Source organism: Xiphophorus hellerii, chromosome 15, assembly GCF_003331165.1.
Source record: "Xiphophorus hellerii strain 12219 chromosome 15, Xiphophorus_hellerii-4.1, whole genome shotgun sequence".
Classification (NCBI taxonomy): domain Eukaryota; kingdom Metazoa; phylum Chordata; class Actinopteri; order Cyprinodontiformes; family Poeciliidae; genus Xiphophorus; species Xiphophorus hellerii.
Window position 1 is genome coordinate 15,735,892 of NC_045686.1, and position 25,975 is coordinate 15,761,866.

At 37.1% G+C, this 25,975-nt stretch overlaps 2 protein-coding genes across 3 annotated transcripts in view; one reads left to right on the forward strand and one right to left on the reverse strand.

Moving 5' to 3' along the window:
* Positions 1 to 430: 430 nt before the first annotated feature.
* Positions 431 to 6,611, reverse strand: ddx1 (DEAD (Asp-Glu-Ala-Asp) box helicase 1). Its single transcript, XM_032586054.1, has 26 exons — positions 6,542 to 6,611; positions 6,370 to 6,421; positions 6,190 to 6,253; positions 5,791 to 5,820; positions 5,565 to 5,661; positions 5,391 to 5,438; positions 5,186 to 5,269; positions 5,011 to 5,094; positions 4,843 to 4,919; positions 4,669 to 4,741; positions 4,497 to 4,573; positions 4,272 to 4,386; positions 3,983 to 4,121; positions 3,791 to 3,851; positions 3,557 to 3,655; positions 3,305 to 3,394; positions 2,761 to 2,949; positions 2,620 to 2,671; positions 2,371 to 2,517; positions 2,200 to 2,291; positions 2,047 to 2,119; positions 1,877 to 1,949; positions 1,594 to 1,636; positions 1,416 to 1,511; positions 1,111 to 1,231; positions 431 to 1,022 (listed from the first exon to the last, which is right to left on the reverse strand). The coding sequence occupies exons 1-26, from the start codon at positions 6,555 to 6,557 to the stop codon at positions 892 to 894; spliced, it is 2,223 nt and encodes a 740-aa protein (XP_032441945.1). The 5' UTR covers positions 6,558 to 6,611; the 3' UTR covers positions 431 to 891.
* Positions 6,612 to 6,836: 225 nt separating this feature from the next.
* nbas (NBAS subunit of NRZ tethering complex) overlaps positions 6,837 to 25,975 on the forward strand; it is a 166,723-nt gene continuing 147,584 nt past the window's right edge. For both annotated transcript variants that reach the window (XM_032585504.1, XM_032585505.1), the window contains exons 1-13: positions 6,837 to 6,966; positions 7,452 to 7,503; positions 8,750 to 8,786; positions 10,910 to 10,987; positions 11,404 to 11,451; positions 12,291 to 12,334; positions 16,895 to 17,028; positions 19,094 to 19,227; positions 21,683 to 21,781; positions 24,882 to 25,020; positions 25,110 to 25,175; positions 25,271 to 25,399; positions 25,783 to 25,846. In XM_032585504.1, the coding sequence (XP_032441395.1) occupies positions 6,874 to 6,966; positions 7,452 to 7,503; positions 8,750 to 8,786; positions 10,910 to 10,987; positions 11,404 to 11,451; positions 12,291 to 12,334; positions 16,895 to 17,028; positions 19,094 to 19,227; positions 21,683 to 21,781; positions 24,882 to 25,020; positions 25,110 to 25,175; positions 25,271 to 25,399; positions 25,783 to 25,846 (1,117 nt within the window). In that variant the 5' untranslated portion in view covers positions 6,837 to 6,873. The remainder of the gene's footprint in view (positions 6,967 to 7,451; positions 7,504 to 8,749; positions 8,787 to 10,909; positions 10,988 to 11,403; positions 11,452 to 12,290; positions 12,335 to 16,894; positions 17,029 to 19,093; positions 19,228 to 21,682; positions 21,782 to 24,881; positions 25,021 to 25,109; positions 25,176 to 25,270; positions 25,400 to 25,782; positions 25,847 to 25,975) is intronic.

Genomic DNA, 25,975 nt, shown 5'->3' on the forward strand with positions numbered 1-25,975 from the left:
AGTTAATTTTTTAACTACTCTAAATACTATTCTCTGGAATAACACACAAACCTTCAACACTGACATGGGAAGCTTTACCGAAACATGGAGCATATCCTGACTACTATTATAAAAAGACTTGACTGTATATGGGTGCATCTACAAGAAAACCCCCAAACAACGATCATCACTGACATTACACAAGGGGATGCAGCATGATTTTTCTTTGAATTCTGAACCTAAAATTTAGGTTCTTAGAAAACTGGAATAATACATAAAATCAATGAACCATCATTTTTAATACATAAAAAAGTTAGCCTTGCAAAGAATATTACCATATTCACTGGTACTAGACTGTGTGGAGAGGTGCTAAAACCTGCAAAAAAGTGAAATTAGTATATTTGTGGAGTTTAACTCCCCCCCCCCAAAAAAACAATATTAATTTCATAAATAGTGTAGTTAATCAAAGTTTATTTGTGATTTAATAATAAACGTAACTAGATCCATTCAGCTCTATTTAAACAGTTTCATTTACCATAACTGGACAGAGAAACCAAACTCAACCGCCTACAACAATTTATTTCAGAAAAAAAAAAAAAAAAAAAAAAATCAGTGATCAGGATTAATTTTCGTATCCCTGAGCAACAGCTTCAAGGTGAGAACCAAAGACAGCAATCTCTTTCAGTCATTCTTTCACTTGAACTGCAAACTTTAGCATATTTTAAAACAAAATTCTTCAAACTAGACTCAAAAACCAAACTTCAAACTTTTGAATTGGAAAATAAAATAAAAATTCAACCCCTTTTTTTTAACTGTAGCCCATTAAGCAGCACAAATCTTCATACTCAGCCGTTTCAGAAAGTGAGTGTTTCAATTAATGGCAGAAGCCTGAATCGCTATCATGCCATTTGTTTAGAAGGCCCTGAACAGCTGGTTTGGCATGTATCCTAAATGAAGAAAAGATGTTTGAGCTTCTCTCTCAAGGACGGCCAACTCCTGGACAGTCGGGGCCAGAACATCCACATGACCCTTATAGTTTCCGCCTGCGGAAGGATAACAGGCTTGTTGGTAAGAAACTGCAGAGCGGTAAATATTTATCACTTCTATAAAGACGCAAATGGTGACAGATACCTCCAAGAGCTCTGCGCTGTCCATAAGTCACTTTTCCATCAAACTCATCTACAGGTACTTTAATATCTGTGTCACACTGAGTGATGGTGCATTTCAGATGCTCCTCGATTTCAGACAGAAGCTGGGATAACAGGAAAGAGGGGAGAGACAAATGAGGGCAAATGAGACCCGTGCTAGAAGCATCTGCCAGAAAGACAAACACATGTGCTTCTAAACATCATCTTAAAAACTCCTTAATCGAACAAGGCGAACCTTTTCATACACCACTTTTACTTTGTTGCGTCGGACTGATTCATTTTGCTCACCTCTTTCTCGTTGTACCATATGGTGCACCCTCCTTCATCCTTCAGTCGGGTGTTGTAGCAGCCTCTCCCTCGGTTCTGACAAACATGGTACCACACCTACAGGGATGAAAGATGCACCTACATGCATTAAAACAGAGGAGCTCAAACTGAATATTGGGATTCCTGTCGCCTAGATTACCTTTTCTTTTTCCATAGCAACTAGGGAGATGGCAAGTCCCATCCTGAAAGTTAAAGAAAATATTATATATCCTCTCAATCAAATATCTATTTTACTGGAATAGTGTGCATCAAACCAACAAAAAGTAGAGTACAAAATAAAGTAGAACCATTTTAACACATCAACCAATGGGATGTCCATATATATTCAGCCTCCTTTACCCTGACAACTGTAATAAAGTTCAGTGCAATCAATTGTCTTCAGAAGTCTGCTCTGTCCTGATGCAAGACTCCAAAGAACTTACCTCTCTGCTCTACCAACTCTGCCGATACGATGGACATAGTTCTGCTTCTCATCAGGCAGGGTGACATTAATCACTGTTGTTGAATTTGTGAAGGGAGAAACAGGACGTTGTGAGAACAGGTGGCAGAAGCACCGATATGAATAAAGCAGATGCAACGACAAAATTCGTACCGTAAGGAACGCCGCTGATGTCGATTCCTCTGGCGGCCACATCTGTGCAGATCAGCAGCTTCACATCTTTTCTCTATGAACACGAGAGGGCCTTAAAATGTCTACCAACTGGCTAAACCGCATCAGAAAGTCGTGTTCGTCTTTGGTTCTCACCTTGAAGCGATCCAAGTTATTTTTCCTCTCATTCGGCTTTCGATCACCATGAAGGCAAACGCAGGAGAACTGATGACCTTTGCTGTCTGGACCTGAAGAAAGCGCATTCCAAATGTATGATTCAATAACGATATTTGCAAATCAGTGCTGAACTTTAAAATGTCTGTCCACCTCCTCCTTGCTGAATCAAGTATTGCTCCATGTTGTCGCAGTCGATCTTGGTGCGACAGAAGATTATGGCCTGGTCCATTTTGTGCTCTTTGATGGCCCTGACCGTGTACTCGCCCTTCAGCATCTTGATAGCTTCTGACCACATTTCTAACCAAGAAGGTAAACAGAAATATTTGTAATGTTCACTGGAAGAAAAAAAAATGCATCCTTTCTAATTAAGAATATGGTAAAACATGACATAGACTTTACCTGGTGTATTGGCTCCTGGTCGGGTGTTATCTTTGGCATGAACTTCATCAGTCTAACCAAAGGAAAGCAGATTGGAATAAAAACAAAAGCTTTCCTCACCAACCTTTAACACTATAATATGTAATCTCTTTTGTGTCTCACCTGGATGTGGTTCTTGCCGAGGTGCTCCCACTGTCGGTCGGCCTTTGGGTTGACCGGCACCACCACATGGTGGACGGATTCCGGGACAGAGTCCTCACCTTTAAGGTCCACCCAAGTGGGAAAATGCATGATACGTTCGGAGAGCTTCTTCACGTCAAAGGAATGCAGTGTGGCGGAGCACACAATGACCTGGGAAGAGTAAGTGGCATTGATTTTTAAGATTCAGTAGAGACTTTTTTTTTTTCAGAAGAGTTCAAACTTGCTTTAAATCTGATGGAAAACACCTAAACTGAAAATATTAAAGCAATGGAGAAGGGCAGTCAATCTCTAAGCACCCTGCAAGAATTGTAATTTCAGCATTTTCTTCACTGACTCTTAGAGCTAAAGATAAGTGAGAAAAATGTGGGTTTATTGAAACTAATATCATCATGGAAATATTCAACAATCGCATCACAAACCGCATAATTTCCTAACATCATGCATCTCTACTTAGATTAGTGGTTTGCATTATGATTACAATCCTTAACATCATCATTAATGATACCTGCAGTCTCTTGCCATCAGAGGTCACCTGAGGGATTTGTTTATGGATCCTATTGATGAAGTCTGTATATCCGGCTGTTAGGAGACCATCCTGAAGACAAAGCGAACCCCGATACATGTTAAAATTTAACGAGCTATGTCATTATAATAAAAAAAGAGAAAAAAACAAAATAAATTGAAAATGCCTTTCATAAGAAGTGAGAACTTTATGTTTTTAAAGTGGATTGAAATTTTGCAGATGTGTTGCACATACACACTCATCCAGAACCAGGAAACGGACTTGGGACAGATTGAGTTTTCCAGTGGAAACAAGATCATCCAGTCTTCCAGGTGTTCCCACCACTATGTCTACCTGATAACAGAATCAAGTACACAGAAAGTAACCAAAAAAAAACAGAGAAAAAGAAACAAGAAAAGAATGAAAACTTGCGTATTTTAGTTTGTGTGTTTTACATTTAAACCAGTTAAGCCTATAGATATTACATACCCCCTGTTCCAGAACTGCTAACTGCTCTTTAGCTGCAACACCCCCGATCACAAGAAGCTCCCTGTAATCACAGGTGAGGAAACTTAACAAATGCTGATTGAAGAAGATTACACTAACACTCTGGCTCCATCTGCTGGCAGTAGTTTGGAATTACAAATACAGACATGCGGTTTCCACCATTGTTTATCATACCTTAGCTTGGGATTTTCCACATATTTCTTAAACTGCTTGACATTGTTGAAGGTTTGCTCTGCCAGCTCTTTGGATGGCTCAATGATGAGGGCTTTGGGCATGTTTGATGAAGCCTTCACTTGAGCCACTTTGGCACTGCCTGCAGATTCACAAAATTATCAAAAATGAATAAACAGTGGACCTCTTGGATATTGTTGTAATATCAGAAATATGGAAAAAAGCCTTTATTATAAAAGGGAATTAATATTATTTCCATTTCAACATTAAACTTGGAATGCTGTTCCTTTACCCATTTGGGAGGATTTAATGGTGTGACTCTCTGATGCCTGATCCAGAGCGACAAACCCACTTTTAGGGGGATGTTTGAAGTCTTCTCCTCCAAAGTTGAACTTCAGCTCAGCATTCTAGCAAGACAGAAAAATTTAGGCTTGTATGGCACCATGGCTACATGGTGCCATACTTAGTTTTTGATTTCTACTATGAAGTATTTCTACTTAAATGAGCCTGGAGATACCTTTAGGACGCACGAAGCAAAAAAGCCCTGGCTGCTTAAATTTTGAGGGATGTCAAAAGCCGATCCCAGGTCGTTTCCTAGTAAAAAGAAATGGCAAAATGTTACTAACCATCAACAGCTCAACATGTTGCCTACATCTTTTATGATCCAAAAATGAATAATTATGATCCACCATTTTTAGAGAAGGAGATCTGCCCCTTATCTAAATCCAGGTAGCACCCGATAGTGTCATGCATGGTAAACTCCTGCAAGGAGGGAAAGGCAGATGAAATTTAAAACAAGCAAACAAACCAAAAAATATTCACAAACTGATTATGTTTTGCAACAACAGAGGAGTAATTTCCACCTCCCCATAGCTGTCAAATTGCTTGTTGTTGGATTTCTTTCCGGTCCCACCAAAACCAAAGCCATACTTGTCGGTTCCTGAGAAACACAGCAATTTACAATTCAGTTACTGCACAACTGACAAGATTTTTAGTTTAATCTTGTAGGCTGGAGATTTTTCAACGCATACCCAAATCCAGAGCAGCTTGACTGGTAGACCAACCCACCCGGCAGAGACCCTGGTCATGGCAGGTTACCTCATAGCAGTACTTCCCTGCATATAATCCAATTGAATAAGTATTTTGAATGTAGGCTTCTCTTATTCATAGTAGTTTCGTAAATAATTAAAAATCATGTTCACTGACCTTTTGTGACACCTTTAGTGGAGCGGCAGCCGTGCCACTCTTTGAACTCCCTGCTCTGGCAGCAGAGTCCATCGGGGCCAATTGCTAAGCAGACCAGCAAAGAAAGACGTGTTGCAAGTTACAAAGCTACAGCTTTTAAAGTGTTTGTCTTAAAATCAGTTGGGCTGTCTTTTAATGCAGATGAGTTCTCTTAGACTTCTCTTACCAAAGGCTGGGCTACGATCATATGGATTCATCTGCCAGGTGTTGAAAACTAGGATGAAGCAAAGATTATGAGCAGGAAAAACAAATTCAAAATAACTTTAGTTAAACTTTGGATATGTTTTGTAATATTAGAAGAAAATTTTATCTGATAGATAAATAAATAAATAAATCTCACTTGCTCCCCCAGTTTTGACAGCAGCTCTGCCCTTCTTGCCCTCCTGCTGATCCTTCAGGGTTTCGTAGACAATCTGGATGACCGGGATACTAAAGGCCTGGTGATCAAAGGGGAATAAATACTTATAGCACACTGTATTTGTTCTACAAACCTCAACCTGATGTGTATGTTTGCTGAAGAGCAAATGTTTAAAATTGGATTTCAAATGAAGCACGGCTCTACTTACTCCTGTCTTTCCACTACCAGTTTCTGCTGCCTGTAATAAGAACGAACAAGAAATTTCAGAGTCTGTAACATACTTGTGTTGGCTTTTTGAAAGTGATACATTTACAGTGCCTTCCAAAAATATTCATGCCAAACTAGATTTTCAATAATTTTTAACATAAAAGCTTAAGTTTCATAGAGACAGGCCTACACAAAAACCTTCTTGAGGTTCAAATTGTAGCATTACAACCCTAAAAAAATTACAACCAGTTCTAGTTACTAGAATATCTTGGAGTGGCTCAGTCAAAGTTCGCCTAAATCAAACCAAAAACATATTAACCATCACGAATTATTTCAATAGTTCAACAGTTCAAGCGGTGTAAATACTTTTTCAAGCCATTGTACACAGGAGGAAGCTTACCATAAGAACATCTCCTCCACCAAGAATCAAGGGAATGGACTCTGCTTGGATATCTGTTGGCAGTCTATAATTAAGACAATAAAATAATAAGCATAAACTTTACAGATAGAATGAGGGAGGAACAAAAGAACAAGGAATTACTGCTATGGATGATTTGGCAAACAGTATAATGTAACTCACAGCCAATCCATCTCCTCCACAGCCTGCGCGATTTCAGGCATAACACCCATTTCTGCGTTTGTAAAACACACACTTAATGTTTCAGAGCGAAGGTCTGGTTATTAATAATCATTATCTACTAAAATAGCCACTGAACAAGTAGAGATTAATTAAATTAACAAGAAAAACTCACCAGAAAAGGCTGCCATTTTTACTGCAACGACTGCTACCCGACCGGATGTTACGTGCTCAGAGGGAACGGCTTGGTGCAACTAGTTTAAGAGAACGTCAAAACAGAAGAATCACAATAGTTCCGCATCAACGGCAATATGGTTTAAAAACTGTGTAAGCAAAAAAAAAAAAGTATTTTTTAATATAAATTTAACATTATACTATGCAAGGCGAATGCAGGAACAAAAAACACCAAATTTTTAGGGAGGACCACTACTGTAAAATTGTGTGGTCTCGCTACATTTTGTCTCGCTGCGCTTGCCGTAGGAGACATTTCTGACAGCTGTGGCAATCATGGCCGAAGACAGCTTAATGGAAGGCGAAGAGGAAAACATTTTATACGATTTATTAGTCATTACGGAATGGCCACCGGAGACTGACACACAGGTTTGTCACCTCAGACATTTGGTTAGTGTTGTTAGGTTCGCCATTGTCTTTTTTAAAGAATAATTGTTAAGAAAGGACGAGAAAGTGAACTGGACCCTGCCAGCAGCGCAAAGCCACGTAGTAGAAACATTGGACAAGTTCTACTCCAATTGTGCAATTTTAATATTAATTAAGTTTATATGTGTCTAATTCCTGTTCAATGAGTGTCGTAAAATTATTATATATGTAAAAAAGGAAATGGTACTTTTCCTACAGACTTTTAAACTCTCTGTTAGCAAAGTTAAAAAAAAATCTGTACATATTCAATTCAGTTAAATGATAAAATATGTATACACATTTGTATGAACTTGAACACATTTTAACATTGAACTAGTAGTAAAAATTCGTATACGTTATGTACCTACTTTTGCTTTTATTTACATCTTTATAACAGGAATTGTCCTGTGTAGCCTTAGTCCCACATTTATTTCTCCTATCATTTACAGTTACGGGGCATCAAGGAGTACAGCACGTCTGTAATTGCAAAAGCGGTAACAGGTGAGTTCTGCTTTATGTTGTTTAAGTTTGTTTAACGTCCACAAAAATAAGGTTAACAGCTTTCTCTTAAAGCTGTTAACCTTAAAAGTTGTTTTGTTTGTTTGTATATTTCCACCCCCCTATGAGCAAACACTCAAGTTTTTAATAGATGACTTGGGTGTTCTACCTAAAGCACAACAACAACTTACACATGCTCAAAGATTTATATTAAAGTCCAATAAAAAGGCATAGGATTGCACAGTATTAGAAAATCTTTCTTGGATGTTGAAATAATGACATTGGTTGCAAAAAAACCCAACAACAACAAATATTTTAAAAAGTTTTATTGTTCTTATGCTTTGGCATAATCAAAAACATAGAGCCAGATAATGAATAGTATATCCACCAACTGGAAATTTGTATCAGGGTTGATACATCTGAATATTGCAGGGCATTGAACTGTAGTTTGAAATCCTTTGTCTTGAGGAAAGCATTTTCATGTGCTAGAATAAAATGCTCAATGTTTAATGTGAGGTTTTTCCGGCTGCTATATACTTCAGCTGTAAAATGCTTTTGTTTGTTGGTTTATTTAAGGTTGCTCTTCTTTTTTTCAAATCTTCAACCCATGTGTGCTTTACAGACTTGTTTTGTATGGACTTCAGTATTACAATCATTTAAATGCATTTATTGTAGTTTATTTTACTGTAAATGCTTTTATTCTAGTTTATTTTATAATATTGAGATTAACTTTAGTCCCACATTTATTTCTCCTTGATTGTATCAAGGTGCAATACAATCAATCCCATAATACAAAATACTTCAGTATTCGGTATTATACTATTGTATAATACCAAAAATATGTACTTCAGGCTTAAATTTATGTATGTTTTGTTAAGAAAGACATTCATTCACTAAATAGCTTTTTATTGTTGAATTAATATAGGTATTCAAAGCATTAACAGGAATTTACAAAACTAACAAACAACACCATAAAAATAAACAATAAATAAAATTGGAAAAAGTTTAATATACTGAAGTATGATACCAAATACTGGTATTATGCCACTATACATACAATCTGAACATTGCATACATTGCAGACATTGCATGTAATGCCAAAGGATCCAAACTCCTAAAATAGGTTTCTTTGTCTGCAGGGCTGTTTGAAGTTGAACTAAAAATATGACAAACTAATTCATTTACTAGGACTGGGTGTATTTACTGAAATGTCAAATTTAGCTCGCTAACTTTCATAAATCTCCCTCAGGACCGTTCCGATTGCTCCTTCACTATCTGTGGTATAGGTAAGTTTGTTATTGAAACAATGAAACACTCTGTCATTATTTTAACTGCATATTTGCTGGTCCTCCTGTAAAGAATGTCTTTTTATAATTGAATTAATATATTTATTGAAAGCTTTAACAGAAATGTATAAAACCAACAATCAACACCATAAAAGTAAATAAAATTGGCAAAAGCTTAAATGCATAAGTGTGAGTATTCATCTCATTAAAGGGGCATTATTATGTAAAATGGGCTTTTTTGAGTGTTGCCCTGATTTTTTTCATGCATGTTTGAGAAATCCTTTAATCTACCGTGGCAACATTAGAAATGTAGCATTTTAGAAGAATAAATATTTAACATTGGCATATGTTTTTGCCTACTTTTTGTCTGCTTTGATTCCGACTGCTTTCAGGATCAAAGCAGTCAGTATACATTAAACTTTGAGCTAGCTTCTTGGAGGCTTAAATTTATGTATATTTTGTTCAATATAAATATCCAGTCTAATTGAGACATTCATATTTGTACTTCCACCATCATTAACAGTGGAATTCAGGAAATTCTCACCAAAGCCACTCCTTCCATCCTGCACACTGCCTGCTGGAATACATTAAAGCAGCCGTCAGTCTTTAAAGCAGTGAGCTTTGTAATGCTTTAGCCTCGAGGCCTTCTTATCCTCCCAGCAGGGGGCTAGCTAACACCATCAATAACCGCATTAAATATTTAACAACTCTTCAAGCTACATAAGTCTTTTTTTATTTTAAGTGAAATGTCCAGAGTTTTTTATAATCTATAAACTTTTTACCTTACTTTTTCTGTGAACAAGGTGAGAGATGATCGGCAGACTCAAAGGCTGTCATGAAATGTGAGACCCAGAAATAAAAAGCAGTTGTATTAAAAAATAAATCATTTTTATAATTGGATTGTTGCCAGAGTGATAATGATAAAGTATTTAATTTTAGATTTAATTTCCATGTTTTTAATGAATTGTATTCGGTACATTTTATATGACATTTCTTTTTGCTACTGAGCAGGAAAAAATAATTACTTTTACACTCAGTTCAGTTAAGCTTTTACAGTCGTTTGCCTTTTTGAGTGCTGATATTGCTACATCCACTACATAAATTAGCATCTTTGACAGTTGAGTTAATAACCTTCATTCGTTGAAAGAAAAATACAACCAGGAGGAGTGAATTTGGATTGTAGGATGGTAATAATTTGTTGGCAGCATGTGTGCTTTCAGGGGTGCAGTCGCCATATCTTCAGACTTGCCTACCACTTTGAAGTAAACCAATTTAATGATTTACTTCAAAGAGCATTAAAACATATGGGTGGCTTAAGCCAATCAAATTCAGTCACTTGCAGAAAGGAAAATATTTTATTTTCAAAAGTAACACATTTTCTTGGTAACTATGTTGAATAGTTAAAATAAATTATTTGTTGAATTTTTTATTTTTTACAAATTTGGACGAAAAGCACCTGCTGATTATTAGTATCAAGGCAAACTGAGAATTTATAGTCCTTTTTTAATATTTAACAAATAGAAAGAGCTTTGGTAGTTCTAATTGAATATACAAGAACAGTTTTGGCATGATTTAACTTCATAAAGTGAAGAAAGAAGGCATGTTTAATTTGGTGTATGTAAACTTGTGGTTTAAGCTTGGGATGCTGTTTTTACTTGTTTATATCCTTATAATTAGATACCAGAGAAGGTGCTAGAGTGACTAGAATGAAGCTTACAATAATGGAGCACTGCCTATCACCCACCTGTTGCCAGCTGACTGGAAATAAGAAGATAGCATTAAAGAAGGTAGCATTGGCTGTCGGGAAAGATTTCTAGTCTCTATAAAATAATTATTGTGTGAAAACTAAAGAGAACCAGCCCATTAAATAAATATAATATAATGTTACATAACATAATAAGATGAAATGAAAGCATGACATTTTTCTTCAATGTTATCATACTATGAGAATTTCTAATGAACGTCAAAGACAAACTAATAAAGACTAATAAAGACAAATAGTTTCTGTGTTTAAACCTTTTTTAGGGGGAGGAGTGGCAGGTATCAAAAATTCAAGTATTGAAAAAAAAAGAACTTTGTTAAATAATTAATTTGAAATAGATTTTTTTTTTTTCTTTTCTCAGCCCCTCCAGCTCGTCTCTGCCTCTTGGTCTCGTCCGACTGGCAAACAAGCAAATCAACTGGCAGCTGGTTCTTTCAAGGTACAACAGGAGCATACAGTCACTGTCTTGCACTCTTTCTTTTGTTTCTTTTTCTCTGGTCGTCAATATGTGACTCATATGTGCTCAGTTAATAATTTGTCTTCATCGCAAATAACAATAAAAAGACCTGTTTTCAAATGGTAATTGTTAACTCAACCAAACCATTCTGGATATGACCTGATCTGGATGTTTATTCATTTCAAGTCACTCAACCTGGATTTTTATTCCCATCTTCACATTGTTCTTTCCAAAAAAACACAAAACGTGTCTGTTTTTTTGTATTTTCCGCTTGTAATTTCATGTGTAACAATACAATGACAAGTGTTTACCCCTTTCCATTAACTTCCTTGTCCTTCTGCTCTCTCTCATTTCTTTTGCTCATTCATTCCTGACCACTCTTCTGTTTTACTCCACAGTAATGGCAAACTATTGGCGGTTGTTCAAGATCAGTGTGTGGAAATTAGGTAATTACAAAACTCTATCTCCTCTTTTAAAGCCCTGTATGAGAGCGATATAGCCTTTTTAATTAATGAGGTGATTTATTACATTTTTGTTAGAAAGACTTCCAGGTTCAACTTGCACCTGAGAAAGGAGAACCGTTTTGTTAAAGCATGTACAGTCAGTAACGATGTAATGTCTCAGTGGAGAACATTCGAGTTAATTTAGCACACCTTTAACTGCTGCTGTTCAGTTCTTTTGAAACAATTAAGCAACATTTCCTCAAACTGGAACGTCTAAACGGTAGAAGAAGCAATCAGTGGACATTCTCCTGAGAATAGTTGTGGTGGTTATTTCCAGGTATATCCAGTTTTTAATTGTACGCTAAGAATACCAAAACCATACCGTACTGTTGTAATGTGATGATTAAACTAAGCTGGTTTGCCTGAAAAAAAAACAGTTTGAAAAGTCACACTTGCAAAATCTACATATATTTAAACTGTTTTACTGTATGTCAGTAAAAAGGTGGTTCATTCTTTTCCCCATACTTAAGGAGCCTCACCTGATAATGAGATCTGTAAGTATGTGTAAGGATATATAAATGGAAAACACAGAGTCACAGTCTGGCTAACGGAGAAGCAGAAGTGTTTTTATTTTTAAGTAACATATTTGTCATATTTGTAAAATAAACAATGAACCTCATGTTGTGGATCAGCAATCTGTTTTTTGTTTTACATCTGTAATCCACTGGGCTAATTTGGGGTCATTGGTTTCCCGATCCTGGTGAAGTGCTTGCATGTCCGTGTTATTCAGAGTAAACTCACCTTCTTTACAGTTTTTGTTTATGTATGCATTTTCTCCTCAGATCTGCGAGAGATGACTTTGGCTCTGTCATTGGAAAATGCCAGGGTAAGTTCTGCTCATTTTGTGGTTTTAGTTTATGTTAATTGAAAGCAAAATCCTCATAACACAGTAAACACCTCTTTGCTTTGTAAAGAACTTAGGTTGGTGTGGTTCATGTGTTTCTACTTTGTGTTGCTGTAGGTTTAAATTCAGTGCTTGTGAATAAATTGCCACAGCAATGACACCAAGGAATTGCATATCAGCAAGCAGCAATGACCCAGATCCAATCAGATTAGGAGCATTTAAGTTATTAGCTTTTTGTTGACCTCAGCAAGCTCTTGAATACATATTACTTGCATAAATTACAGCACTACTGCCTAATAGCAGTAAATCACCCTCACTTTTCCAGCCCTGGACCTTAGTAAGAAATAAATAAAAAAAATACTGGAGATATTCAGAATATATTACAGAGTTTCAGATTTATAATTAAAACAATAATTTAGTGCTAATGATTTTTAATGTGTCAAAATATTAGTTATTAGTTCTGATGAAAAAGTAATCATAATTTACTTTTACTCAGAAAGCAAATGATAAAAATGTAGATTCTTTGTTGAACTACTCAAACATAAATTGTTTTATGTCGAATTTCTTCTTAATACTTGCTGTATTAAAAAAAAAAAGCATCCCAAAGAGAAATGTTGATCAAGGACACTTTGAAAGCTTTCCTAAAACTGAGCCAAGTTATAAAAATAGTGTGTGAATATTGATATTAGGAGTTAAGGAGTGCCTATCTGTCCATACTTGTCTGATTTGAGTCTACTTTAAAGAAAAATAACTATGAAAACAAAGTGATCGACTGGGCTAGACTGATGAACAACAGCCAAGACAATCACTTTTACTATTTAAATTGCTATCCATAATAACATAGTGAGATTAATACAAATAGACTAGCAGGGAGATTTAAAACTTTTCTGCTGTACTGCTTCTTATGTTTTATAAATATAAACATTGCACAGTGCTACTTGTCTGGAATGCTGCAGGATTTGAATATCATACAAAACTGGGTCATATTTTCTCTTTAAAGTGCAAAGATTACGGTCAGAGATTCTGCAGCAGATTCTGTAGAGCATTGAAGTATCTTTTATTCCCTGGTGGACAAAACAACTTTTGAGTGCTCCCAACTTGATTTTCTCCATAATTGTAATTGATTTAGCATATCTAACATTATGAAGGCAAATTGTTTTTGAGTGTCTAAGCAGTCCCATCACCTGCTAGTAAATGGATTGTCCCTTTGTTTTTCTTTAATGAAATATAAATCTGTACAGAATAAATCATGAATCATGTTATACCATTGCATCCCAGCCTTGCATGTCAAACAAAATGCTGCCACATTTGGACATGTTAAAAGATGCAGCAACATACTAGGATAACATACTTGCTTTTGTTGAGCATTACAATACAATCCACCTTTTCCTCTTTCTCCTTTTTCTGTGATCCCCATGCTCATAGCATTCTGCATGGACTTCAGTGTCTTGACCCCTGAATCCTAGTGGGCATTGATTTAATATACTGCATGGCTCTAGGCATGAATTTTTGGAACCTAAAGATGCCCAGTATATGGAATAACCCCACTTTCTATTCAGTTAACATAAATGCAACTCAGATGTTGCAGCAATAACTTTATAATGTTAATTCATCTTCTGCTGCATTATGCAGTTGGCTGTGTTGAAAATTCCCTCATCCCAGCGTGCCAAGTGCTTGGAGTGTTTGACATGAGATGCGACCTGGCCTTATTTTCTGAATAATTCAGCTAATACTTATTTTACCACTTGGGGCTGCTGGCAGACAGTGTGTCAACCATTGAACTTACATCCTCATACGGTTATAGACCGTGAAGTACTCCAAAAAGTAAAATGGTGACATCACTGTGAAAAGTAATGAACTCTGTACTTGGGTTAATGTAAAGAGTTCTTCAGTCTGTCTTTCCAATCCATATGCATTATCTGTTGGATAACCCTTCGCCCTTCGCCTCATAAATGATTCATATGTTTTGTGTATGTTACAAGTAGACATTTCACACAATTCTCTATTTCTTTGCTTTTGGACCTGTGTAAGAACACAACCACATATGTGCCAAGATAAGAACCATTATGACAGCAACTCTTAGGCTCTATTACATAAAAGTCCAAAGAGAATACATTTATAAACTTGTAACAGATTTATTTATTTATTTATTTTGAACATGATGGTAGTATAAAATCATGCACAAGAACAAGGAAGGCAAAATACACATATTTTTTTTACATACATACAGTAATTTTAACATGCTCAAAAAGGAGTTGGAAGAAGTAAGAAACTTATGAACTTCTACCCCATAAACTCATATAATATTTTCAGATGGACCCCCATTAATAAATCAAATCAAAAATAAAAATAAACAGGTTAATTACTTTTGTCTGGGTTTACATATGTCTAAGTATACACATCCATACATCCATACCCACACACTCAAAGATGACAAAGAAGCAATATAAGGACTCTCTGAAAGATTTATAAAGGATGGAATCTCAGGCTGTCATTCTAAAACTGATCTGTAGATCTTAGATCCTTTTTTCAAGTAAACTCCTGATTCTACAGGTCAGGCAGTCATCAGACCTTGGCTGTACTTGATCAGTCAATTCATCCGTGCAGCTATTTTTCCCTTAATAAATAATATATTTAGGTTACCTTTGCCTCATATTAAAATTAGTTGGAACTGAAACATTTAAGTGTTGCATAAAACCTCTATTAAGTAGAGGTTTTGCTGTACCTATGCAAAGCAGGTAGAGGTAAAAGATGAAGAGTGAAACCTGTGTGGGTTCAGCAGCACCTCCACTGCTTTTCTTATTCTATGTCATTTTATTTAGCTTTATTTTTGTCATCCCTTCCTTCCCCTCGGTCCTCCGTTCTGCTCTGGCTAGCTGTCATTGTGATCCGTTGTTCCTAATGGTTCATAGTGTGGATAACAGTAGCCCCTGGGCGCGTGTAAACCCTTCCCTCCCTCCCTCTTTTTTTTCCTTTCCTCTCCATTTCATCTCTCTTTTCCATTTTTTTCATACTTCATTTCACTTCACGGAGATTTGTTCTAATGGATTTCACTGTGATCCTTCTTTTAATGGCATTTTCTCTTAATGGATGAGCATGAACGTGTGTGTGAGCGCGCATATGTTCTCGTGTCCGCTCATTGCATCCACACCTATGTATCACTACTCCCCCTTACGCTTCCCCCTATTCTCTGCCTCTGTTACAGTAGAGTTGTCTCAAAACCTCTGTGCATAATTCATAAGTGTTGAGCTCTGATAAATGCATCTCCAAGGCTTCAGATAGAAGGCTTCTGTTGGGTCATTGGGTGTAATTCTTCTGCCTCCACTTTCTCTTGCGGTGTGGGGGGGGAACAAATTGAAGACACATAGCATCTAATTTTCTTGTTCCCTCATAAAAAACGTGTATGTGGAAATGGAGCCCACAGTGTTGTTGTCCACAGTTCATAATAGTAGAAAAGATAGCAGGTTTGTGAGAGATGTAATAAAAAAAGAGATTTAAATATAAAGATACAAAAGAACAAGAGGAAGACAGAACTTTATAGCCTCCCTGTAATCTCACTATCTGAAGTCTGATAAGTTGTCTGCCTCCTAATGCGCTCCTCATCCGATGGCCCTAAAATGTGAGCAGTCATTGTGTTTTTAATCTTTGTGTCTCATTCATTGTCTCGTCCCCAGCTTCTCCTATCCTCTCTTTATCTGCCTCGCCTCCCACTTTTTCTCTTTTGTTCTTCATTTAAAATTCCAGTCATACAATATCCAACGCCCCCGTTCGTTAGCGCTATTGCCCACCAGGGGTTGCAGCAGCATTACACGGCCAAGAATTTCAGACCAATAGATGCCGGGAGCTCTGTTATGGGATATCAACCACAGAAAAACATAACTTGCCTTTTCAGAATGACATGGATTGGACACATTGCTGTTGTCCACAAAAAAAAAAAAAGATTGTAGTAAACCAGCTTGGTTTATGCAGGTCTCACTTTATTTAACCTGCCTCCCCTCTGACCCCCCAACTAAGCATTAAAAGCAGGTCCTGTGCCTGGGGCCTGCCAGCCCGACCTGGTTCCTCTGTCAAAAGGAAGGATGACAGCGGAGCCTTGAGCACATGCCAGCAGGCACGGCTGTGCTTCATCATTGCGATATGGTTACCCTCGCAGCTCTGCTGAGCCAGCACATTCCTAAAACAGTAGCCTATACTTCAGTAAAAGCTGAATTTATGATGCCTGTTCTCCTCCCACCTTTTTTTCCCTGTCCTCCAACCTCTTTCACTTTCTCTCTCCTTGCTTTAAGCTTGAAAGCATATAAGTGTTTCCCTTTTTAAAACACAATCGCTGAGCTGTTATTGGTGCTGTTTATTATAGATAAATTGGTCTTGGAATTTTAGAAGCATTGATTTATCATTCATTTCCCATCTGTAATCATTAGCACCATGCATTATAGAAGATATAATCTAATGCTGTCTCATCTGACTTGATTTGAAAGCTTTTAATTCTTGAAATTTGATCACTTTGGGATTAATTATTCATTTCTTACCATTTTGCCACAGTGCCAAAGGACCCCAACCCTCAGTGGCGAAAGGTGGCGTGGAGCTACGACTGCACTCTGTTGGCATATGCGGACAGCACAGGCACCGTTCGCCTTTTTGACCTCATTGGCAGCGAACTTTTTGTCATTCCTCCGGTAATCATGCTTATCCAAGCTGTTTGATATCATCTGAAAATCACTCTTATGCTCCCTGTGTTGTATTTTTCCTTTTTTTACTATGAAGAAAACAAAAAATTCCTTTGATTTTCAGCCTACAAAAGCATCAAAAACATACTTTGATATACTTTTATTTTTGTTATTTTAGGTCAAGAACATACATTAATACTCTTTATCAGTTCCTGGAAAAAAATATTTAAACTTAAATACAAATATTTTGTTACTTATTCTAAAAAAGGTCTTTTGAGTAAAAGAATTGACACCCTCTTAATATTCAGTGTGGCCTGCTTTGGTTGAAATAATTTATGTGAAATGGTTCTTTAACCTTATGCCAATCCTTAACCACAGACTGAAGAAGGTTTCAACCACTTTTCACTTTCAGCTGTGAGATCTTTGAATTTGTGTTTTATATATGAACTTTTCATTTCTTTATGCTCAGAAGCTGTGATTTTGTGTTCAGCTGATGTGACATGCCTGTGTGTAATTTTAGCCAGGTTGGTTTAGGTGGGCAAAAATGTGGAGGAGTCTTGGATAATGCATTACCACATTTTGCAGAAGCCTTTCTCAGTGTAAAGTTGATCTATATTACTTGGAAGTGATGCTAAAAAATATACTAAATGTCCAGATATGTTAGGGAAACCTGAAGGGTGTTTTAAGGTGGGATTTAAATTATAACTGACATTTCCTGACATTATGGTTTGATGTAAAAATGTTAAAATATTTACTGAGTCCTCATTAATTTCCAGTGCCTGTACATGTGATATGTTATTGAATATAAAAAGTTCTTAAGTCTTCAAAGAAAAACACAAACCGGCATTGGCCTAGAAATGCATATTATTACTTAACAGTTATTTTTGCAAATTCAATCAGAGATAATGGGAAAAAACATATAGTGATATGGTTCTTTCAGAGAACTTGGCTAATATCAGAATCTGGATGTGAATACTTTTGAAAAATCATGTATCAGAATTGTCCTAAACTACAATCAGGGCAGCTCTACTTGTAAGAGTACAGTAAGATGGTTATGAGGATTCAGACATCCATAATCCTCCTGAGACAAGTCAGGCGAGACTTGTACTCCTGCTCTGTGAAGCACTTTGAGCTGCCTGTCACGTCTTGAAGTACATGTTTGCTTGTCAGACACCCTCTGCACTCCTTTAGTCTGTCATGGGGGCTTTTTAGTTCATTGTCTGTTGCTCCTTCTTCCTCTTCTCCTTCTTCTCTGCTCTTACTGTTCAATTCCTCCTTTTAATCCCATCTTCATCAGCTCCCATCTTTAAATTTTTCACAGCTTACTCTCCCAGTCTTCTCCTCATGTCTCTGCTGTCACATTTCTCTCATCCGTGCATGTCTGTGTCAGTGTCTCTCCCCATGCTCCCATCAAGTCCATCTTCCATCCCTGCCTCATTTAATGTCCTCTGTGTTCAATATATTATTATTCCTGCATTTCTGTCCATCATTCCCTCCACTGCTCTGATGGCGCTGGCAGACGGCGAGTGCAGACTCTCGTCCTTCTCCCCAGCCACACTTACCTTTGAAAGTCTCTGATCCTCGCTCCTTTAGTGCACTGCTGCTTTGTTGTTTGCCGACAGTGAGTGTGCTCGCACACTTACATCAGCTCCCTCCAGCTCTGCTTCGCTCTTCCTCCTGTTTGTCACTGTTAAGTGCACACACTACTGACTTGGTGCTATTTCTGGGGGGGGAATGATAAAAAAGTCAATTTGACAGAAAGTGTGCATGTGCAGAAAAAAAAAAATTTCATGTGCACGTCTGTCCTCCTTCCCCCTCATCTCCCTGGCTTTCTGTCTCTTTAACTTTGTCACTTATCTTCTGTTTGCCTGGCTCGCCTGTCTCATCATTACTTTCTTCATCTTTAGACTGTCTATTTTATGCTCATGTCTTGCATGTCACATCTGTTTAGTTAAAAACACTTGGTGGGTTACAAAGTGATAATTGTTTTTACTCCCTCTTTTAAAAAAAATTGAATAGAAGTTGCACCACTTATTTTTACACCGTCTCTCCGACTTACTGTTTTCTGATCCAGGTGGTGAGTTTTCCTGGAGATTTCAGCTGTGCAGTCGCAGGACTGATCTTCTTGGAGTACACAGCAAGTGCTCAGTGGTCAGCAGAGCTTCTTGTGATCACATACAGTGGTGGACTCAAGAGCTACCTTGTAAGGTGAGAGGCACAAATCCTTCATTAATCCGCCACCCTTAAATTGCTTTATTGTCTTCTAATATAAAAGCAAACATTTATTGAAAAATTCCCATGACAATGCTGCATGTTTGGTATAACTTATTAACTATTCTTATCTCAATTTTTAACTATTGTTATGGTTCTTTTCTTATCGTGTGTGCTTATAGCATTTAAGGATTTTCTTTTTATAGTGATATTTAAAATTTGTTTTTGATGCTTTTATGTTAATTAATCCATAATATAAAGGAGTACAATTGGGAATAAAACCTCTAAGCAGCAAAGGAGCTTTTACTCCTTCAGACGTCTGTATTAGTGGGTGTTTATTATACCTGATAATATGCAAAGGACATGTTCATTTCTGCATCTGTCTTTGCCATCCCGCCTTCCTCCCTCCATGAGTCACTGCAGGCTTGGATAAGAGAGTGTGACAACTTACTCATGTTGACCATGACACTGTTTATTAAACTTACAAGCTCGATAATCTGTTTGTAGGTGCGACTACATTTCCCCCTTACCACCTTTAACACTGGCACACTTTGCACCTCACACAGCGACCTCAGGCGAGGAATGTTCATGGAATGTTAACGGCGAATTCTCTTGAACAAGCTAAAATCATGTTACGGGTTTAATGGGGTCGTTTCACAGCAAACGGTTAATCGGAGTTAATTAATTAATTCAGTTAACAGGTTCTGTTAGCAAAGGTAAAATAAAGAAAAGCTGCCTCTGATTTATTTAAGGGAAGATTGCTGATGCATTTCATGGTATGCTTTTAAAAAATGAGTAGCTCATCCTATGTAGTAGAGTCTAGTCATAACTTACTAACTTGGCAAGTATGGAGTTTGATTTTTTTTTATATCTTCCACATTTAGAGTACTAAGAAAATACATTTTTGTGGAGAAAAAATGTAGTTTCTGAAATGACTCTGGCATTGTTAATTTTTTTGACAATGCCATTTTTTGACCCTGAGATACTTTTACTTCTTGGTTCTACGCTGGACCCGTTCGTTGAGCTGGGCTTGATATAGATGCATAACACAGCATTTAAATTCCAGTTTTTTTGGGAGATTTGGTGAAATAAAGCTAATACTGGTTCATTTTTAAGTGGATATCTTAAACTCCCATCCTTGGAGGTTGGGATGCAATTTCTAGATGCAACCCTGTTTCAATACAGCTGATTCAAACTTCTGAATTGCCTCATCATGTGCGGTCAGCTTCTACAGAGACCTGCTGGTGACTTCATTATTTGCGTCAGGTGTGGTGAAGCAGAACCGCATCTAAAAGTTATATTACACTGGCTGTCGAAAACTACAGTTTTAAAGAACTTTTATTTAATCTAAGGTAATCCAATCCAGATTTGCCAGTATTGTCTTAATTGATCAAAGTTTGGTAGATATACCCTCAAAAAACAATGAACTAGACTTTTATTACACTGCTGATTTATAAAGGCAGGTTTAGCATGATGGTTTTGCAATTTTTATTTTTCAAAAGCAGATAATTAAATCAACAAAGTAAATGTTTTTTACTCCAGTGTCCATAATGTCACAGCAATAGGTTGCAAAATCTATATAGTTGTAAAAATATGATATTTAGAAATGTCAAATGTGTTGGAACCCTGTTTCTTCCAAGTTCGATTTAGCATTAGCCCTCTCTTTTTTTCCATCTCCTCAGAGATTTTCCATTTCCCTGTTTCACTGCTGTTGTCACACAAAGCCTTAGAGCTGTGACACTCCAAAACACAGGGTAATACTCAGCAATGTGCGCTGAATTCTGATCAGACAATGTCCAGCCCTCCAACGCCTTCTCCTCAGTTCTGTCTGTATTGATGCCGCCTGTGAGGGAAAGTGAGGGAAACGCTGATTTATTCTCCTATAACAGCCAGAGAAACGGTCTTTGAGGTACCGGTGTGCATGTGCAAGTATATCATTAAGACATTGGAGATATTTTACCAGATTTCCTCTAAAAGTGTTTTTTAAGCTTTTAGCAGAAAGCTCACATTCACTCTTCTTCTTTGTGTGGCTGTATTACAATGTTGTTGCTAAATGACTTATTAGATTTTTTGTTTTTAGAATTATAGGTAAGCATCTCTCTCATTGTCTTGCTCTTTGTGCCAGCATTTCAGTGTTCATTTTTACCTTCCTTTTTCTCTTTACATTTGAACAGCAAAGAACAATTTCCCCAGAGAGATATCCCAACACAAATTACCCCACATGTACCATTCTCGTTTAAATTGCCGTTCCTAATTAGATTATATAGATTATTATGTCTCATTTTAATTGCAACTGGGTGAGATATTGCTTTGTTGTTATATCCAAAACTGCCCAAAACTGCTTTTCAGCACCACAAGCTTCCACATAAGCACTTCATTTGTTTGTTCATTTTCATGTGCTTGAGTTTAATTGTGTATTTCTTGTCATGTGAACGTTTTTGCTCTGCTACAGTGTTGGAACCAATCAAAACTTCCAGGAGAACCACACCTTCAGCTTTTCTCCGCACCACTCTCGTGGCATCACCTCGGCCATTTACCACCCTGTTCACCGGTACGTTAAAAAATTACAGGCATTCAAACACTGCATGAGCTCGGAGAGCCGGTTGAATATAAATGATATGTAGAGCTTTTTGAAATACGGACATATTTGCCAGCATTAAGCTCTTAATCCATCAGTGGCAACCTAATTAATATCTATAGCCTTCCCTTGACATTGTTGGAGAATGTATTTTCTCCTGAGGACTCCACCGTCTGAGACTTCTATTAGTGCCGTGTTTGATCAGGAGTGTTTTTCCTACATTTATATTCAGACATCCTTACAAATCCTTTGAATCAGTTCTCATCCTGAGATATGTTGCCACAAAACACTTAAATATCCAAAGCTGAAAGTTTCTGAGCGATTTCCAGCTGTTTCATCATTTCAGATCTATGGGCATAGTCAATTTGCTGCTAAATACGTCTTATCTTCATTACTTTGATAGAAATAAATTAGATTTAATTGCATAGCAGATTTCATTATATAAATCTTTGTTTTACTTTAAAATCTTTGCAGAATGGACGCAATTATGTTTCAGTATAATATAAAATTAACGTACTTGTGGACCTAAACCATCTCTAGTGTCATAGCTTAACCCAAACCTGCTGTTCTTTAAATTATGTTTTCTCTTTGAAGTGGTTTGTGGTCAAGCCCCTTGAGTTTCCCACATTTTATCATGCTTCCGTCACAGACATCCATGTATCATGTTGGAACCAGAATCAGCTTTATTGGCCAAGATTCTGTGAGCTAACTACGAATTTGACTTTGGTTTCGCACTCTCACAGCTTACAAACGTACAGTATAAATATATACACTTCAGGTGAAATAAATGAGTATGAAAGAACCAGTCTGTATAATGTACAGTAACTGTGAAGAAGAAAAAAGGAAGGCAGGTTGTGTTTGTGCGAATGTACTTGTTTTGTTCCACAGCAGCATAGCTAACTGACCAGCCTGTAATGTGTTCATTGTTTTGATCAGAAATGCAGCATGGGGAAAGTAACTTTCTCTGTGGTGGTTAGTTTTTGCTGATGGCAATATGAAGCCATTTGTGTCCAGGATGTGCAGGACCTGCAGAGATGTTTGCTTCCCTTTTGTGAAAAGATTCTGACCTGCTAAGCTATCACTTCAAACATGTTTTCTCTCAGACGTAACCTCCCTACACACAGAAGAGGAGACTTATTCTGTCTCTTTATAGGAGAAAGCAGTGGACCTGAGATGCATCGTATGTACCAGAAAAAAAAGTCAATAGATTATGGTGCAAGTTGCAAGTAAATTGGTTTTCATCAAGATTTCCTTTTCAAGCAGAAGACATTAAGTTGAATGAGGTCAAGGCACTCATTTAAGAATGAATGAGCCCATGTCTTTAATAAAGTACCTGCAGGAATTCTCTGCACTGGCTTGAAATTCTCCTCTGCCCATTCAGAGGTTGTGGTTAATTATATCAGGCTCATATTTGTGACCTTATGGTTTTCCCCAGGGCCCATAGGCCATACAAAGCAAATTTACTTTGGCCGGTGAAACCTGGCATGAAAGCATAATGGATTTTGGCAGCTACTGTCAAATGTTTGCCAACTGATAGATGAGATGAAACTTTAATGATCCCTATGTGAAAAACTGGGTCAACATGAGGAAGAATAGAAAGCAAACAAGGAAAGAAGAAAGGTTAAGGAATTGGATTTTAGAAAATAATTTCAAATTTCTGGATGATTATTAAAATAATTTACATTTGTAAGGACACATGTGCAGTTGTGCATTAGGAATGGTAGTGGTGGTCTAAATGAATCTGCTTCCTCCTTTATTGTTCCCTTGTTGCAGAACAACCTCCCTGATAATCTGAGGGCGGTGGAGTAATTTTTTTTAGTGATGTTTTCAAAAGGAAACCTAAGACATGTATTTTTGGTTTGACTTAAGACTGACTGATAAAAGTACAATCAAACTTTTTTTCAGTTTGATTATACTTTTAACTTTGACTTTATATCGGGAAAAAAACCCCAAAACAAAACAAAAAAAACTTTTCCTTTTACCTTTTTGGTTTTGACATGATTTTAATGAATAGTGGTATATATTTCTAATTTAAAGTAGATTTTTGGTTTTATTTTTGTTGCTTGATCTGTTTTTCTTTCAGGGGAAGAATTACTAATAAGTTTTGTAGTTGCCATTTATAAATAATAAAACCATTTATTTGTATCTGTTAGGGAAAGAAAGGCTCATTTGTTTTCTGTTCAGTTGTGCTAGTTTTGAAATAAAAGTGTAATAAAAAATATTAAGAAGTAAAAAGGACATGATTAAATTAAAAATATGAAAAGTAAAACATAATTGTGAGATGCAATAAATAACGATAGTTAAACATTTTGAAAAGAGAGAAAATACAATTTTTATGCATATAAATGTACTATATTAATAATTAATTGCAGTACATCTTATTGTCCGCAGTGCAAGAGGTCAATTAGAGGGCAGGCCAATGTGTCCTGGCCCATGAGGCATAGCCACTTTTTATGTCCACCTCCAGTCTCATTAAACTTATCTTCTCATCATCATTAATGGATTAGTTCCTCAACCCTTCATACTAATGACTGCAGTTTTCTGTAGAGTCCATATTTTTTTCCATGTTTCACGTCATTTAACTTGTTCAATTTCTTTTGTATTGGATGCTTTAGTTTGTCGTTTTAGTCTTGTGTAATGTGTTACTTTTGCTCTGTAAGAAAATTTCTCTCTAAATAAACTGCTTGATTTCAAGAAATTTTTGAACACAGAATAGATATATTTAGAAGAACCAGTGACATCGATACACATTAGGTATTAAACAGCAAAATAACTGTATTTTGCTCATATTTAATATCTATATTCTCTACACCAGGGGGCAGTCTTGAGTTGAAAAGCCGGATTTCATGGCCAGTCCCACTGTAAATGAAGGGAACCACTAATCACTGAGGTCTTATTTTTGTCTTTACTGAGCTTAAGTCATTCCAACCAGACCTTTCCTCTGATAAATAACACTTAATCTGCTAGGCACCTAAATGGCAGTTCAGTAGTGGGAATTCTCTCTGGCCTTAGTTGGAATTAAAGGATGACAAGGTTAGAGGCACAATCATGAAGATGGTGTGTGTTTGTGTAGATTGCTGCTGGTAGGAGGCTGTGAATCAGGGGATAATGGTGCATCCAAGGCCTCCTGCAGCGGCATCACTGCCTGGAGGGCGCTCTCTGGCTCGCCTCACTACAAGCAGGTCACCAGTTACGAGGACGATATTGGTTCGGTGAGATGTCTGTAACACCTCGTTTTCTTGCAAACAATTTAGTCGTGTGGTAGATGAGACATTTTCACCCTGTGTGTTTATGTTTATAGAATCAGAGGAGAGGTTTCTTCAGGATTCCCAGCCTAAGATTCTTTTCAAGGCAAGGAGATGAAAAGGTACTTAAGCCCTCTTCAGCCTGAATACGTCATTGTAAAATAAAAAGCTGATCTATTCTTAATAAGAAGAACGTGTTGGCATTCTCATTCTTCAGGACGGTGTGTTCCGCATGAGCCTGAGCCCTGACGGGACACTCCTGGCTGTTATCCACTTCTCTGGGCGTTTGTCTGTCTGGGACATCCCCTCCCTAAAACAGAGGACCACATGGAGCCAGGACCTACAGGTACAACCCTAAGCTGCTCAAATTTGTGTTCTGAATGTGCACTTCATTGCACACTTAATATACAAGATATAATTTTTTGTATATTAAGTTCTTCACTGACAGCATTAATGTAATCTTCTTTTGGACATGGTTTTTCAGTGTGGGGAGAAGGATTTTGAGTGTTTGTGTTTGCTCCCATCCCACATAATGTGAGGAACTTAAATTCGCCAAATGTTTTGCTGATTTATTCAGCGTTTACGTTCAGCTCCGCCGCCGGTGGAGCTCATGTGTGCTGCAAGTGTAAACAGGGTTAGCAGATTAATTTCTTTCCCCATCCCCTTTTCCGCTCTTTCTTCTTTTCGCTCCCTGCTTTGGTGCCTCCATCTTTCCGGTCCGCCCTGCAGCCAGGATTTGAGGAGATCAACCCGGAGTGGAAGACATCACTGGAGAGAAGGAAGAAAATAAAAGGTATTTTGGCCTGGAGCAGCGAAAAGAGAGTACTTTGTTGCTGACATGACAGCACATTTTGGACACAATTTAATGATCTTTGACACTGTTGATTTATTGAATTACACAGTTTTCACAAACACAAGGCTC

Bases quoted from the DNA above. Each gene is read 5' to 3' on its own strand.
- ddx1 (XM_032586054.1), bottom strand. The intron at 4,742-4,842 runs GTGGAAATTACT...CCCTCCTTGCAG, and splicing joins AATTTGACAGCTATGGGGAG to GAGTTTACCATGCATGACAC. The intron at 1,637-1,876 runs GTAAGTTCTTTG...TTTAACTTTCAG, and splicing joins AGAGTTGGTAGAGCAGAGAG to GATGGGACTTGCCATCTCCC.